Source organism: Notechis scutatus, chromosome 4 (genome assembly GCF_049901735.1).
Source record: "Notechis scutatus isolate UNSWTSFEM ecotype Mainland chromosome 4, rNotScu1.2, whole genome shotgun sequence".
Lineage (NCBI taxonomy): Eukaryota > Metazoa > Chordata > Lepidosauria > Squamata > Elapidae > Notechis > Notechis scutatus.
In genome coordinates, this window is record NC_142012.1 from 110,318,359 (window position 1) to 110,333,465 (window position 15,107).

General features: G+C 37.1%; 1 protein-coding gene across 1 annotated transcript in view; it reads right to left on the bottom strand.

The window, feature by feature from the left end:
• Positions 1–357: 357 nt before the first annotated feature.
• The window catches only part of DMBT1 (deleted in malignant brain tumors 1), a 100,572-nt gene continuing 85,822 nt past the window's right edge, over positions 358–15,107 (bottom strand). The window contains exons 51-57 of the mRNA XM_087965681.1: positions 11,549–11,699; positions 9,195–9,415; positions 7,229–7,279; positions 5,717–5,743; positions 4,543–4,718; positions 2,897–3,261; positions 358–839 (exon numbers count right to left, since the gene is read on the bottom strand). Of these exons, the coding sequence (XP_087821807.1) occupies positions 647–839; positions 2,897–3,261; positions 4,543–4,718; positions 5,717–5,743; positions 7,229–7,279; positions 9,195–9,415; positions 11,549–11,699 (1,184 nt within the window). The 3' untranslated portion in view covers positions 358–646. The remainder of the gene's footprint in view (positions 840–2,896; positions 3,262–4,542; positions 4,719–5,716; positions 5,744–7,228; positions 7,280–9,194; positions 9,416–11,548; positions 11,700–15,107) is intronic.

Below are 15,107 nucleotides of genomic sequence, written 5' to 3' on the forward strand. Positions count from 1 at the left end.
TTTTTAAAAATCTAAAATGTATTCTTTGACTCTTTTAACAAAATTATTTGATATGGCTTCCCTTTCTAAATTCAACAGTCCAAGTTCCATTAGTTCTCCACTTGTGATGCAAATTTAGCAAAACTTGTGCATTAAATAATATCCAAATTATTATGCATTTTATTGTTCTAAATGCTGAGTGACATTTGAGTCAATTGAATAAAACCTAGATATAGTAGCCTATAGCTTCATAGAATAGAAATATAGTCTCAGTGTATTACCAAATGATAAGAATAACATTTCACTTTGAAATAATGATGGATAAAAACCAATTACTCTGACAATTTTCCCAATGTGATTAAATACAAAAAACCAGAATGTTTCTCTTTATTTATTTTGCTAGGTTGTTAAACTAATTAAGTATGATGAATTCAGGCACAAGAGTTGTAAATGTCCCCACATCAAATCAAAGTGTACCAGATGGCAGGAATGAGGACGATAGATAAAAGCACAACAGCGAGAACATTTAAACATTGAATAGTTCAATTCTGCATGTGAAAAATTGTCATTATTGAGAAAGATTTGCAAGATAAGACAAAATTGTGCATTTGATTACATTCAAGCTGCTATTCGTTTGGTAAGCATGATAAGCCTAGAAAAATTAGTTTCATGCTATTCTATTATTTTTATAGCAGCCTTGGTAGCAACGAGAGGAATAATCCTGTGCTTTGCACACAAAAATCTTGCAGCGAATATATACTGTGGAATAGTTGTTGTTCAATATGAAAGATTTAAATCTGAAGCTAATGCTTCTCCTGTTCCTTGAAGAAAAAAGTTGGTAAGTTCTATCCATTTTGCATCTGAAAGAGATGGAACACAGACATGTCATTTTTTATTAGAACTTGCATGAATACAATTTCACTGAATTAAACTAGCAATGGTAATATCATGCTTAAGAGAGAGTATTTGTTCATAGATTGCATGCATAGTTGCATAATTGCAAATAGGTTGCTAGTCAACCCATTCCAATAATAAAATACACAAGAACAATAAAAGAGGAAGATTTTAAAATGATTTTTTTTTTTGAAAAACCATACATACATAGGCATCTTATAGGACAAAAGACAATATGCTGAGCGCAGAAAAAGGGTAAGAAACACGAAGCCAAAGAAACTAGGGGCCCAAGATAGTGGAATGAATCAGAAATAGGACTAATTCTGATTTGTACCAGCACTATTCAGAATATGTTTCTGTACTGTTTGGTCCTTGCAAACCATCCTTCTTTCCACTCTGCACATGCAACACTCCATACATTTGTTCTTTGAACTTCATCCTAGTTTTGAAAATTTGATCAACTATATACATTCCTTATTTTCTCAATCATTACCCTCAAACTGTTTTGCGATTCAATCCCAGTCATTTGCTCCATATGAACAACAACCTTCACATAGAGATAATCCTTGATTTGCAACCGTTCATTTAGCCCATTCAAAGTTACAACGGCTCTGGAAAAAAAGTGACTTAAGACTCTTTTTCACACTTATGACCATTGCAGCATCCCCATGGCGATGTGATCAAAATTCAGACACTTGGCAACTGACTCATATTGATGACGGTTGTAGTGTCCTGGGGTCATGTGATCTCATTTTGACACTTTCTTACGAGCGAAGTCAGTGGAGAATCCAAATTCACTTAACAACTGCAGTGATTCACTTAACAACTGTGGCCAGAAAGGTCGTAAAATGGGGCAAAACTCACTTAACAACACAAACTTTGAGCTCAACTGTCATCATAAGTCAAGGACCACCTGTATTTCTTTCATACAGGACACTTACTTTTGTATTCATCTGCTTTCATTCAGCATCCATTCATTATCTCATTTTATTTTACCTCATACTTTTTAAATCAGGGGTCTCCAACCTTGGCAACTTTCAGCCTGGAGGACTTCAACTCCCAGAATTCCCCAGCCAGCAGAATTCTCCAGAATTCTGCTGGCTGGGGAATTCTGGGAGTTGAAGTCCTCCATGCTGAAAGTTGCCAAGGTTGGGGACCCCTTTTTAAAATAATCCATTAATACTGTCTTCAATTTCTTTTCATGTTTCCCCTGACATATCAACTCTCATTTATAAACACCCTTGCACATGGCCGGTTTAATTTATTTTGACAAGCTTTAATTTCCCACAATGCACCATACACTATACTATCTATTCACTTTTCTAAAATATTTACTTGAAAAACACATAAGCATAGAGGGCACGGATAATTCACTCTCCTCTGTGTTTATTCTACTGAGATTCTTAGGTTGTTCCTAGCAAATGAATGAACTATAATATTATCTATCTTGTATATATGTTTGTGTTGATCAGTCGTTTTCAATTTATTCTGCATTATTTAGCAATTATAATTATCTACTTGTCAAAATTGGGAAATTTATGATGCATTTGATGAATCAGGAAAGGTTTTCACAGGAGAGAGTTGGAAACAGGATTAGAGACTAAAGATAACTGCAGAAAGATAAAAAGCATATTGACAAAAATAATGGGAGGTTGGGTGGTATCCAATAATAGATTGTCAAATGAACCAATCAAATCTAAGTAGAAATTACAATATTCGGTGAAGTTACATTTGGTGTTAAGAAACAGCACTTTTCAACATCATGTTTTGATCCAGTTGTGCTGGACTATAACTTATCTAACCTCTAGTTATCATGATCATTGGCTGGCTGGCTATAGTTATGGGAGCTGAAGTTTCACACATTTGGAAAGCATCAGGTTGACACATTTAGAAGCATTACAGGGAAGCTTCCAGAAGAATATTCTGGAGATGCAGATAAAGTGATGACAAAATGTATCTTGATACGATACAGAGACAAAAAAAGTAATGATTATGTGAAGAAATACTAATTTGTTAGCCTTACCCTCTATTTATCATGACATAAGTTTCAGTTTTGAAGTCGTAACGATTAGGGGATGCCACACAAGAGTCTATGAATAATATCTGATTTATATTAAAGCTGTAAAGTGTGGCTTGGATGTATGCATTCTGGTTCACGTTCATAAAGTAACCCATGTTATTGATTGGCTGCTTAAAGAAAGGTGACTCATAAAATAAAAATTCCATATGAAATTTTGGCCCTTGCTTTGAGTGTTCAAATTCATCAATGTTGTGGGTGACTTCCATATTTTTCCTGGGCTCCATTTTACAGATGAATCGAAACTGAGGATTTACGCCATCCCCAGTGCTGTTGACAATATTGGTGAAAGTGCTTATCTTCCCATAATTCTGTTAAAACATCAAGCAAAATATATAAATCCGGTCGTTTTTAAAACATTTGATCTTCACCCATGATTTAATAGAAAGAATTGCTGCCTGGAAGGAGCTAAAGAATTATGGTAAAGAACTTCAACGGTTTTACAATACAGTTTTGAAACATTTTCCTCCCTATAGTTCTCTTAAGGTGAAAATAGCAGAAATGAGAGTAAAAAAGCATAGTAATCTTCAAATTGTACAGCAAAGTACCTGCAGAGGAGCTATAGTAAACTAAAAAGTCTTTACTCACATTTTAAAAAATGAAAAAAACTTTTAAAACTAAGGTCTTAGGAAAGACTGAAGTATCCCCTACCCTCTATCGCTTGCTTTTTTGCAAGTGCATTGACTCGTTCTTTTGAGAAAGACAGGCCATATAACTGCTTGTACATTTTTTTTTGAAAGACTGACAAATGGTGTATTATCATTTCTGCATTTATAGTACACCTGTAAGAAATATAACAGCAACCCACTTTCTTTGGAATTTTCATGCAATGATATGGCTTTCTTTCTAGGTAAAAAAATAACAAGCTTTCAAATGTAACCAGGATTTAGGAAATGATAAAGTTCATTGGCTTATATTAATATTACAGAATACATCACATCCTTCCATCACCCTAGTCAACATTAGCTATATATGGAAAGAAACCATGACAATGCCTAATATCAGGTAGCCAGAAAGTCCATCATGTCTTGGAATTGCTTTTGAATTTGTTTAAAGCAGGGTTAAATGCTACATATCTTAAACTTGCCAAATTTGAAAAAAAAAACACTGCTCTAAAGCAATTCAAAGGCACATGATTAAATCCAATGCCTTGAACTGATTGGATATCAGATCTTTTTGGATCGTGTGAATAGCCATATATACATATATTTGGAAAGGGGTGCTGAATACTGTATTGCTTTTCTGCTATCAACTAGGAAGAGAAACTTTCTGACAGTGAGAACAATCAACCAATGGAACAGCTTGCGCTCAGAAGTTGTGGGAGCGCCATCACTTGAATTTTCATTTAAATTGAAAAGTAGGAAGTCTCACTCATCTAAAGACTTTTATCATATCATTTAGGCTATCCACTAATTTAGATGATCAAATATTGGTTAACATCTTCAAATAAGAATTAGTTACAGCACCTCCTTAAGCACAATTTATTTGCAAGAAAAAAAAAATGACACTGTATTTTTGAGATTTTCAGCCTTAAACTTTTCAAAATAACAACCATTCCATTATAGTGACCGGTCACATTATCAGATACTTACCTCTCTTTTGGTTCCACAACCATCATATGGTATATAGAATGTAAATTTATCTTTTGAAATATCAGGTGTACAGGTGGCTTCGCTTATGTACAAATTACAGTCAAGGCAGCCCTTTGAAATGAGATATTGTTTCCCAATAACTGCCTTCATGTATTCCGTATAGCAAGTAAGTGTTACTGCACAGTGAGAAAGGAAATGTTATGTCAGTAAGAAGAAAATATATAAAATTGTAGCTAGGTTACCATGTAAATGCAGATATAATTGATTTACCATTAGTTAAAATAACCACACTTAATGGTACTTAAGAGTTTTCACTCTCCGTTTCCAAACTGATCAGCAATCAGTTCATGTTGTTTTACATTTATAGCTATTTATTAGTTCATTTCAAAATTGTTTGGTATAATTGCACACATTAATATCAGGGCCTTATTAGCTATAATATTCCTAGTACTGTGAGTCAAAAGCCACTGTGCAATTGTTCCATCTTTTATTCTTAACAAGCTTCCTATGAAAAAGTAAAAGATGGACGAAGAAGTCAGGAGTTAAAAATAGAAGGCAAGGGCATCTGAACGTTTTGTAAAGTTCAGTGAATCAGACAGGTGATTCACACAGCTGTGGCATCCTAAGTAACAAAAACCCTGGCTTTGCTTCCTCCTCCATTCCCATCAGTGATGTTTTTGCCATGATCACTTTAATCAGTAACTAAATCTTTGAAATCATGTCCACCCTTCAACATGACCTTAAGCAGCAGGGAGGTGAAGGGGACACTTCTGTCCAGTACACCCACCCACCCTTGTTGACACTGATATTTGTGGTGGTTTCCAAAAACTTTCACTCTTTGTATGGGTGGCAATTTGCTACTGAACTTTCTTTTTACAACCCTGTGGTCTCTACTTGGTAAAGTTGGGGCAAGTGGGTGGACCTGAGCATTGACTGACCGGGTGCCCTTCCTGATGCCTATGTGAACTTCACAGGGTTTTTTTTTTTAAATTTGCGACCGAGGAAAAAAACATCTCCTACTATCTAGGATTGAACTCTCAACCTACTGAGAGGCCACTCTGAGAGGCCACTCATTTTGCTACTGAACAAAGAAATATAATTATCTGAATTCATGCTGAATACCATAGACCCATGAAAATGTTTAATGAAGTGATTGAACAACAATAAATATTACCAAAATCTGTGGTATCATCCGGAAGAGCTATGAAAGAAAAAAAAAATATGATTAAGAAATCTTTTACAAATTAGCTTGTAGAAGTAACTTATGGAGTGATTACTGGATCTGTGACTTAGGAACTATTCTTCAAATATAAGCCAGCTAACTCTTGGAAAATACCAGGCTTACTTGATCCTATGACTGTTGGACTAGAAACTAAGCAACAATCAAGCAGTGACTCCATGACTGGCTGAAGAAATCATGGCAGGTAGGAAATGTATGTTTGGCTATTATTCCAACCAGATTTTGCAATGAAAGCTAATGGTGTAACAAATGGGCCTATAACCTTACAGCCTGCTTACTGCTGGACTGAGAAAAGGAGTATGAGCAATATCATCTGAGGTATCCATATTCAGTTACCGCATTGCTAGTTCAAACATTATATAATATGAATGAAGTAGCATTAGCCGATTCATTATGAATATTAAACAAAACAGGCATGTGTAGAGGAAGCAAGATTGCCGCTGGAAAGAAAACTGAATATGTTAGAAGTCTAAGAAGTATATGGTATATGCTACATAGAAGAGAACTGGAGGTTCAAATGAGGGACATACAAAATCTTGAAATTTAAAGTCTTAGAGTTTATCTTTGCAAAAAGAAAAAAGTTTAATTGTCTTTAAAACAGCGGTCCCCAAACTTTGCCAGCTGGAGAGGGAGAGAGGGGAACCAGGCTGTGCGAGCGGTAGGCTGGCATGCAGGCACACAGCTCAAATTGCATGAGCTTGACTTGTACAAGTTGAGTTACACACTCGTGTGCACTGCTGGCCCGCCACTCGTGCAAATTGGGCTGCGTGTGTGTACGTGCACATCAGTCCCCTGCACGTGTAGCCCAGTTCCGAATAGGCCATGGCCCGGTAATCAGCTGTGGCCTGGGGGTTGGGGACCCCTGCTTTAAATGTTATCATGAAAATGACAGTTTATAGGATGTGATTTCATTTTTTGTCAACATTATGGCCAAAAAAGATTAGCTTTCTACAACCAGTCTAAGGATACTGATTATGAGAATTCAAATTTCTTTAACAATGAATGTTACTAGTTTCTTAAGGTATATCTTGCAAAATCAACAATGATAAGGTTTCTTCATGGATATTCACGGTTGTTTTGTAATATACCTTTCCCATGATTTTATTTATTCATTTAACATGGGAATGGATTTTGTACATTATGAGACAGAGAGTGAATTGTCCTCTTTGGTTTGGAGACATTCCCAAATTGGGGAAGGAACCAGGAGCAATCAGGAAAAGAAAACAGTACATAGTTAAAATACATTTCAAGGGATACTTCGTAAGTGCATCAACTTTAAAACATGTTTAAAATAAAGCTATTTTGATCCTGAGCTCTGATCTATCAACAGATACAGATTTATTTGATGTATACTAATTTATGGAACAAGGTACAAAATGCTGAACAAGCTGAACAATAATCACATGCATATATGAATGTTTTACGTATCATAAAAATATTACTTACTGGCTATAGTGGCCATTGTGGTAGTTGGTGGTGGTGGTGGTGGTGGCAAGGCTGTTGAAAGAAATGTTTGCAATACTATTATTCCATATTTTAGCTTATATAGTTTTATTACCATGTTTTGCTACATTGTTCTCATCCGCAATGTAATCATTAAGCTATCCCAGAGAATGGTGAGATGCTATGTTTGAACATATATAATTTGTTGCTTTAAAATATAATGTTTTATGCGTTATAGTTTTATAAAATATAAAAGTTGAGCTGGAGGGAAAATCAAATGCAAACTGATGACTAGAGGCAAAAGCAATTGTCTTCTTCCATGACAAATCTACAGTTGAGACATATCAATGCTAAACTCCATGTAGGAGGATGAACTGCTGTGAAATTATCAAGACTGCAGTATTTTTTTTTCTCTCTCTCTGCAATGATCTGTCAGTTGTCAATCTAGGTGCATACGTATCTGCAGAGAAAGGAAGAAAAAGGAGTTTAAATGTCCTTAGAAGTACTTGCAAGCTGTCAAGCAGGGTCCAGAAGAAAGAAGTATAAAAGAAGCCAGAGCAGTAGAGACAAGGAGGGAGTTTTCTTCTCAGTTTGGTAAGAGATGCTGCTGGAGTGAGTGGTGACATGACAACTTATGGAGCAGATGAGGCAATGGCTGCGAGAGCCCAAATTCCATTTGTTTCATTTAAGCAATTCAGCTAGCTAGTCATTGAAAAAATATTTAATGTTTGTGACAGTGGGCAACTAGAGCCTCTTCACAGGAAGTGGCCATTTTGGGCCAAAAAAGTATTGAAAATACCTTGATCATGCCCAAAGCAAGTTCTTAAGACAGGGATATCAAACTCAAGGCCCAAAGGCTGGATCCAGCCTGTGGGGTGCTCAGATCTGGCCCATGGGGATGACCTGGAAACAGCAAAGGACCAGACCACGGTGCCTCTGCCAGCGAAAATAGACCATGGGGGGGCATGCATGCCCTCCCACATCCCATTTTCATCCATGATGGTCTCCTGCAGCCCCCTGCGAGCTCCATTTTCATTGGCAGAGGGCTGCATGAGGTCATTGCAATTGAAAATGGGGCGTGGGGGGGAGCTGCACATGACCTTCCCGAGCTCCATTTTTGCTGGCAGAGGGCTATCAAAACTAAAAACAAAACAAAAGGAGAAATGTTTTGCATTTCAGCATGCAAGAAGGGAATAGGAAAGAAGATAGGGAAAGAGTAAAGAGTAAAGACAAAGAAAAAGAAGGGAAGATGGGAAGAGAGCAAGGAAGGAAAAATAAGGAAAGATGGAAAGGAAGAAGGAAAGGAGAACGAAGAGGAAAGGAAAAAGAAGAAAATGAAAGAAGGAAAGGAAGCAAGCAAGCAGATTATAATGAGAATGAGGGAGGATCTCAGGGAAGTCCTGCCTTAGCACCATGGCCACCCCCACCCCCAGCTTTCTGAGGTCAGACACAACCCTGATGTGGCCCTCAATGAAATTGAATTTGACATCCCTGTCTTAGGATATTCTGGAATCCTTTGCCAAAATCAAATTTAGAAGTCTGAAGGGCCTGCTGTAGGTCCCACTCCTTGTGAAATGCATTCAGTTTGTATGTTGCCTGCTTCCCAACTATTGGAGCTCGGAAGAAAGCAGAACTACCAAATAATAAAAACAACATGGCAATGACCCACCACTCCCCCCCAAAAAAACCAAAGATGGAAAAATTGGGCAGCAACAAATGCTCATCCACTTTGCAGCTTTCTTTTTATTTCTACACTCTCAACAACCTTAGTTTTATATTTGTAGGTATACAGAAAACCAGGTCACCAAAGGGGCCCTCTGTATATTGAAGGGACTAAAATATTCAATTGAGATGTCTGCGAAATATAAGGGTTCTTTTAGGAAGGAAGGAAAAGAAGTGGAGCAATACCAAGTTACTGGTAATAATACAGAAATTGGACAAGAGAATGATAATTGTGAAGCAGCCTTACTTGTAATCACAGTTTGTCTTGGAGGCACTTCTCGGTAGTGTGCAAGAAAGCCTTTTTCACTTATGCTAGAATCACTTATAAATACAATTCTCATTTTATTTGTTGAGGATAAGTATCTCTTTCGTGGATTCCAACAAATTTTTCCAAACGAAGTGGATGTTGAAAACGGGCCATCAAAGATCTCCACATAGTCAAGTGTGCAGAACCTGGTAATTTCCACTCTGTGGAGAAAAAGATGAGTATTTTTAAAAATATGTTAAAGCTGTCCTTCCCAAATATTCCCACAGAAGTTGTTTCATTAAAGCAGAGGTGGGCAACCAGGCATCCAACAATACCCAGAAACATCTGAATTCCTTCCTTGTCCTTCTTCCAAACCAACTACAACTTTGCTTCAGTTCTGAGGCACAAAACGTGCAAAAAGTATTTCTGTGAGCCCTAAGACAATATAGCAGAATTTCAAAAGAGTGATAAATCTAAACTTCTCAGACGGAGGAAGAAGAAAAAAAAATGGTCCACCCACATTATATCAATTATCTTGCCTTCTTCAAAAAGTTAAGCTCCCAGAATAGAAAAGTTGCTCACCACAATATTAAATCTAAAGAAAATATACTTTATTTTATTATTTTATTTCTAGGTGATTAACCATAACCATATGCAAATAAACAATACAACTTATTTATATTTTATAAACTTGGTTATATACATTTTAAAGTAGTAAAATAAAATGGTATTGTTTTATCTTGCATAAGTTGTCTCTAACAATTCAGTTTTTAAAAACCAAAAAATGTGAGATCAATCTTATTTCTAGTGGGAGGCTATATCATGATATATGCATCCTTCTACAATACTATAAATACAAAGCAGAGTCACTTATAAATTTTAAGCATGTACTATTATGCAAAAATGCATAATACTCCATCACATCCAATGCTAAAATTTGATTAGAGTTAGTGAGGTTATAGACAATTTGAGATCCTGTGTTTTGAAGATTAGAATTCCTGGTATAAAGTAGTACAGTTAAATTGCCATTGCATTCTGCTTTCAAAAAGAGACATCTGTCAGGTCATAAACAAACAAACAAAAAATTACTTCAAATCAGTTATTATTTTAAGAATTCCCAGCTACAACTGAAATTTTCTTGCCTAATGCATACTGTATTCCTTTGCTATTCTCCAAGGTGCCATTGGTTAATGCCTCATATATTGAGAACAAAAATAGTGAAGCAGAAATTGGACAGAAGGAAAAAAGTAATGAAGTCCTTTCCATATTTTTTAAAGTAGTAAAATAAAATCATGCTATAACATTATATATATATATATATATATATATATATATATATATATATATATATATATATATATATGTGTGTGTGTGTGTGTGTGTGTGTGTGTGTGTGTGTGTGCATGTATGTATGTATATGTATATGAATATATTATTGTGATGACCTAGAATGTCCCACAGATGTAACAAAAACATAAATAAATGTTCTTTAATGCCTTCAACTTGGCTTCACAGTTCAATTGTTCATAGTTGGAGATTAAACTCTTTCCAAAATAACATTCCAAACAAAAGAAATACAATCCAACTCAAGGAGCAGATAACGAAGCAATAAAAAACCAAAAACAAACTACACCAGAGAAAATTCCCCAACAGACCAGGATAATTAATTACAAACTTCAAGAAGATAACCAGGTATAGTCCGTTGGAAGAACGCCAACCAAGATAAACCTCATCCAGGAATAAAGCACTCTTTGTTTCCAGTGTTTGCTAGCACGCAGGTCCAAACTCTTATGCAGTTCTCACAGCTGCATCCCATGAAGAGGATCAAGGCCCTCTCCTCCTGAGTAGACCACGTCTTTCCCTTATCCTCTCCTCCCTGTGTGCCTTAGGATGGATAGGGGATGGGCGCTGGGTCCTCCTCTGCCTGCTCAGCCGGCCTTTGCCCTTCCCGAGCCTCCACCACAACCTCTGGAGCCACCCTTCCACAACCTCTGGAGCCACCCTTCCACTTCCTGTTGGCTGTTCCTCCTCTCCCTCAGAATCAGTCTCCACCAGGGGCATGACAATTATTCTTACGTGTTTGTATTCTTGCAGTTTTAGGATACATACAATCAATAATAATGGTATTATTAAAATCATAAACACATATTCTAGTTTATAGATCACTCTATTACAGGATAGAAGGATTGAGAAAATGCCCTGCATTCTGTGGGATAGTTCCCATAAAACTTTCCAAATATAATCTATGAAATATGTTTAGTTACAAAAGTTTGTAACTAAAGCAAGAGTTTGTGGCAGATTAATAAAATGATTCAACGGTATTTTCATTGTTGAACTAGCAGATCCTTTATTACCTGAAATCTTCAAATCTGAGTTCTACATGACGTCTTTCCTCTACCTCTATCTCCCAAACACAGTAAGAATTCTTTGGGTAGTTTGAAGGATAGAATGGGCTTGAAAATGAACCTGAAGGACCTGTGAGTTTGCAGCCATAGAGACATTTGCCTAGAGAGAAACAAATTAATAAAGGCCAATGAAGGACTTTATTTGTATAGTATGCTTGTGTTGGTACATACATGTGTATAATTTTAATGAAATAAATATACAAAAAAATCCAGAAAACAACACTTGCTTACACATGTCAAATAAAGCCATTTATAAAAGCATTATGGGAAAAAGAAAATAACAACTTGAGAGGAAGCAGCCTATGTTCCCTGCATCTGGGTCAATAAAAACTCGAAAGAAAGAAGAAAAAAGCAGAATGTTAAGACAATCAATTGTGTGGTTTTTAAGCTACCTGAGAATGGGTATGCAAAACAACAACAACAACAAGAATATACAAAGTGAAGACATTGCTTAAATATCCCAGAGGTTGGAAATATCCTTGCCTATGTGACTCTTATTACTTCCATTTATAACAATGTTTGGGATACATAAAATTTAAAACTGAAAATAGTACTACCCAAACGTTGCTACAACTTTAAAAGCACAACTATAATGACGTGGGAAAATACCCAAACAGAGCTGAACACCATATATATATATAAATATATAAATTTATTGAAGGCTTGAATACATTTAGCATAGTATCTAGATAGACCAAATAAAAATGATAGATGGAGGATATGCTGCGAAAAATGATGAAGTGGAAAAGAAATAAATACCCCATATAATTTTCTATATTTGCATTTTTGCAGGCAATATTTTGTTTGTTTTGCTTAAGGCAAAGAAGTCATCACAGAATGTTATTCAACATTTAATTACACCACTTCAAGTCCATTAATCAGGAGACTGGTTAATCTACTGTCCTGGAATAATTGGATATGGTGTGGTTACTGCAGGAACAGGTCTATACTTAAATTCTGAGTAGTTAGTGCCTGAACTGGTAATAAATAGAGCAAATATAATTTAATATTAGGAAGGACTGAAAATAATCTTAAATGCAAAAAAAGAAGGGAGATTATTTTAGGGAGTACACCAGAAAAACTTTGAAAAATGCATTTGCTCAAATAAAACATCATATTGAAGGTTCTACAATGCAACATATTAAAGACACAAAAGAATATGTGCATGTATAATGTTTGCACTAAAAATGCATAGATCAAATTTATTAAAAAATGATCCAAATGTAAATACCTTGCACTTTTGATGTATTTTTTGTGGGAGCTGTAGAAACCAAAAGAAAAGAAATAGTTGAGTTTGATAAAAGAAGAAAGGAAAGGAAAACAGACACAAGACTCTGATAGTTTAATGTTTCTCTACAGAGTAATTTTAATTATTCTCAGGAATATTTTGCAAGTCTATTAAAATCATAAAGTATAGTTTATAATATCCAGTTTGGGTTTTGATTATCATTTTTGAATGCATATGACTAATCGTTCTTATTTTATCACTATTTATTTACAACGCAGACAGAGCTTTCACAGCGAAACTCTAGTATGCTAATTTTCACAGACCAGCAGGAATTTAAAAAGTAATGATTCAGTGTTCAGTGAAAATCAGCATAACACATCAGTTTCACAGAAAAGGTATCACTGGCATTTTTTATATCACTAAATAACAATATTCAGGAATTTCAGTATTTATGATATGTTCTTCTATGCAAAATGAGATCACTTCTCAAATACTCTATTTACTGTTTGCAAAGACAATGATACTTACTAAGTATAATGGGATTCTTTGTTGTAAGGGAAACTGTTTCTATGAAAAAAAATACAGAAAGTAAGCTCTTTCTCTGAGGGATACGGAAGCATTCATAATATTTTGCTACAAAGGATCCTATGAAATCATTTTATACTAACAACAGTGGCGATGGTTACCTGAACAAATGACACCAGCATCTTCCTTGTGGTTACAGTGATGAATTCCCCAGCCTGAATTGGAGCATTCTTCTATTGATGATTCATTCCCTTTGCACTGAACATTTTCTAGGAGGATGTTGCCAGTGCCTTGACCAAAATAGGCTTCATTGGTGGCTTCCATAACTTCTCCACAGGCAAGTTGCCTGCATACAACCTTTGTGTTAAGTATGGGAGGATGGGTCCAAGAACGGAGACGAGACTCAGATAGTAACAACAGCTCTTTAATAGTGACTTCTGATCTGAGCGAAAACTCCTAGCCGCAGCAGCCCCTTATATAGGGCTTGCTGCGGCTAGGCAGCCAATGACAGCAATTTGACTTTGCCGCGCTTGGTTCGCACAATCGCGGCAGCCCATTTACCAGCCAATCAGATCAGTCTGAGGCGACCAATCACGACCCGCTGTTTACGGACCAATCCGAGTTGCAGGCTTTCAAGCCTGCTAGTCCGGAACACCCCTCCCCTCAAGGTTCCGTCTAAGGGGTGGGGTTATATAGTCTCACAGGTAGGCGGGTCTTCGCACCTGTCTATCTGACTTTCTTAGTTCAAAATGTCTGTGTTCGGTCTCGGTTTCCGATGGGATGCTCATTGGAATCGGCCGGGACGGCGAGCCGGTTCCATAATTGGAACTCCCTTCTGGTGACCTCGGAATGGTTGAGTCGCCAGCTTCGTTGCTACTGCTTGGGCTCTCAGGGTCCGCTGAAACTGCTCGGCTGCTGCTTCTAGGTGAATCGCCCGTTGGCCAATGCTCCACTTCAGCTGGTGAGTTCTGTTGGCTGTGATGTGGTGATCTTGGGGTTTGTCTTTCCCGGCCAGATGTTGGTTCTATTTCCGCATCCCCGGTTTCCCTTCCCCCTCTGCTGTCGTGGTTAGGGTCACCGATGGGACACGTGGTTAGCCTGGACCGTAGTTGGTCAATGTGGCATTTCCACATTCTCCCATCTGAGGTTTCTAAGTGGTAGGAGCAAGGGCCTGTAATCTGAGTTATTTTAGCAGGAATCCACAACGGGTCTCCTGAAAAGTTTTTTGCATATACAGGGTCTCCTACCTGAAAAGCGCGGTGTTTGCTGCTAGAGCCCAGGGGTTTTTCCGGAGTGTATGCAGGGTGGAGTCGGTCCAGGGGTGATCTGAGTTTCCTGGCCATCAAAAGTTCTGCTGGGCTCTTGTTAGTAGTGCTGTTTGGTGTGATGTGCTGGAGAAGGAGCATTCTGGTGACTTTATTGTGGATGTTGCCTTGTTCCATTTTTTGTAGAGTTCTTTTGGTGAATTGGACCATTCGTTCAGCTCTACCATTTGCCGCTGGATGAGCCAGCGAAGTCAGTGCGTGTCGGATGCCTCGGTCCGCTAAGTACTGTTCGGAGGCTAGAGCAGTAAATTGAGGGCCATTGTCGGATACCAGGACATCTGGTAGGCCGTGTGTTGCAAAAAGTCTGTTCAATTTCTTGATGACTGCATCTGTGGTGGTTGTTTTCATCTTGTTAATCTCGAGCCAATTAGAATATGCGTCTACTGTTATTAGGAAAGTATGCCCTTTTGTGGGTCCCGCGAAATCGATA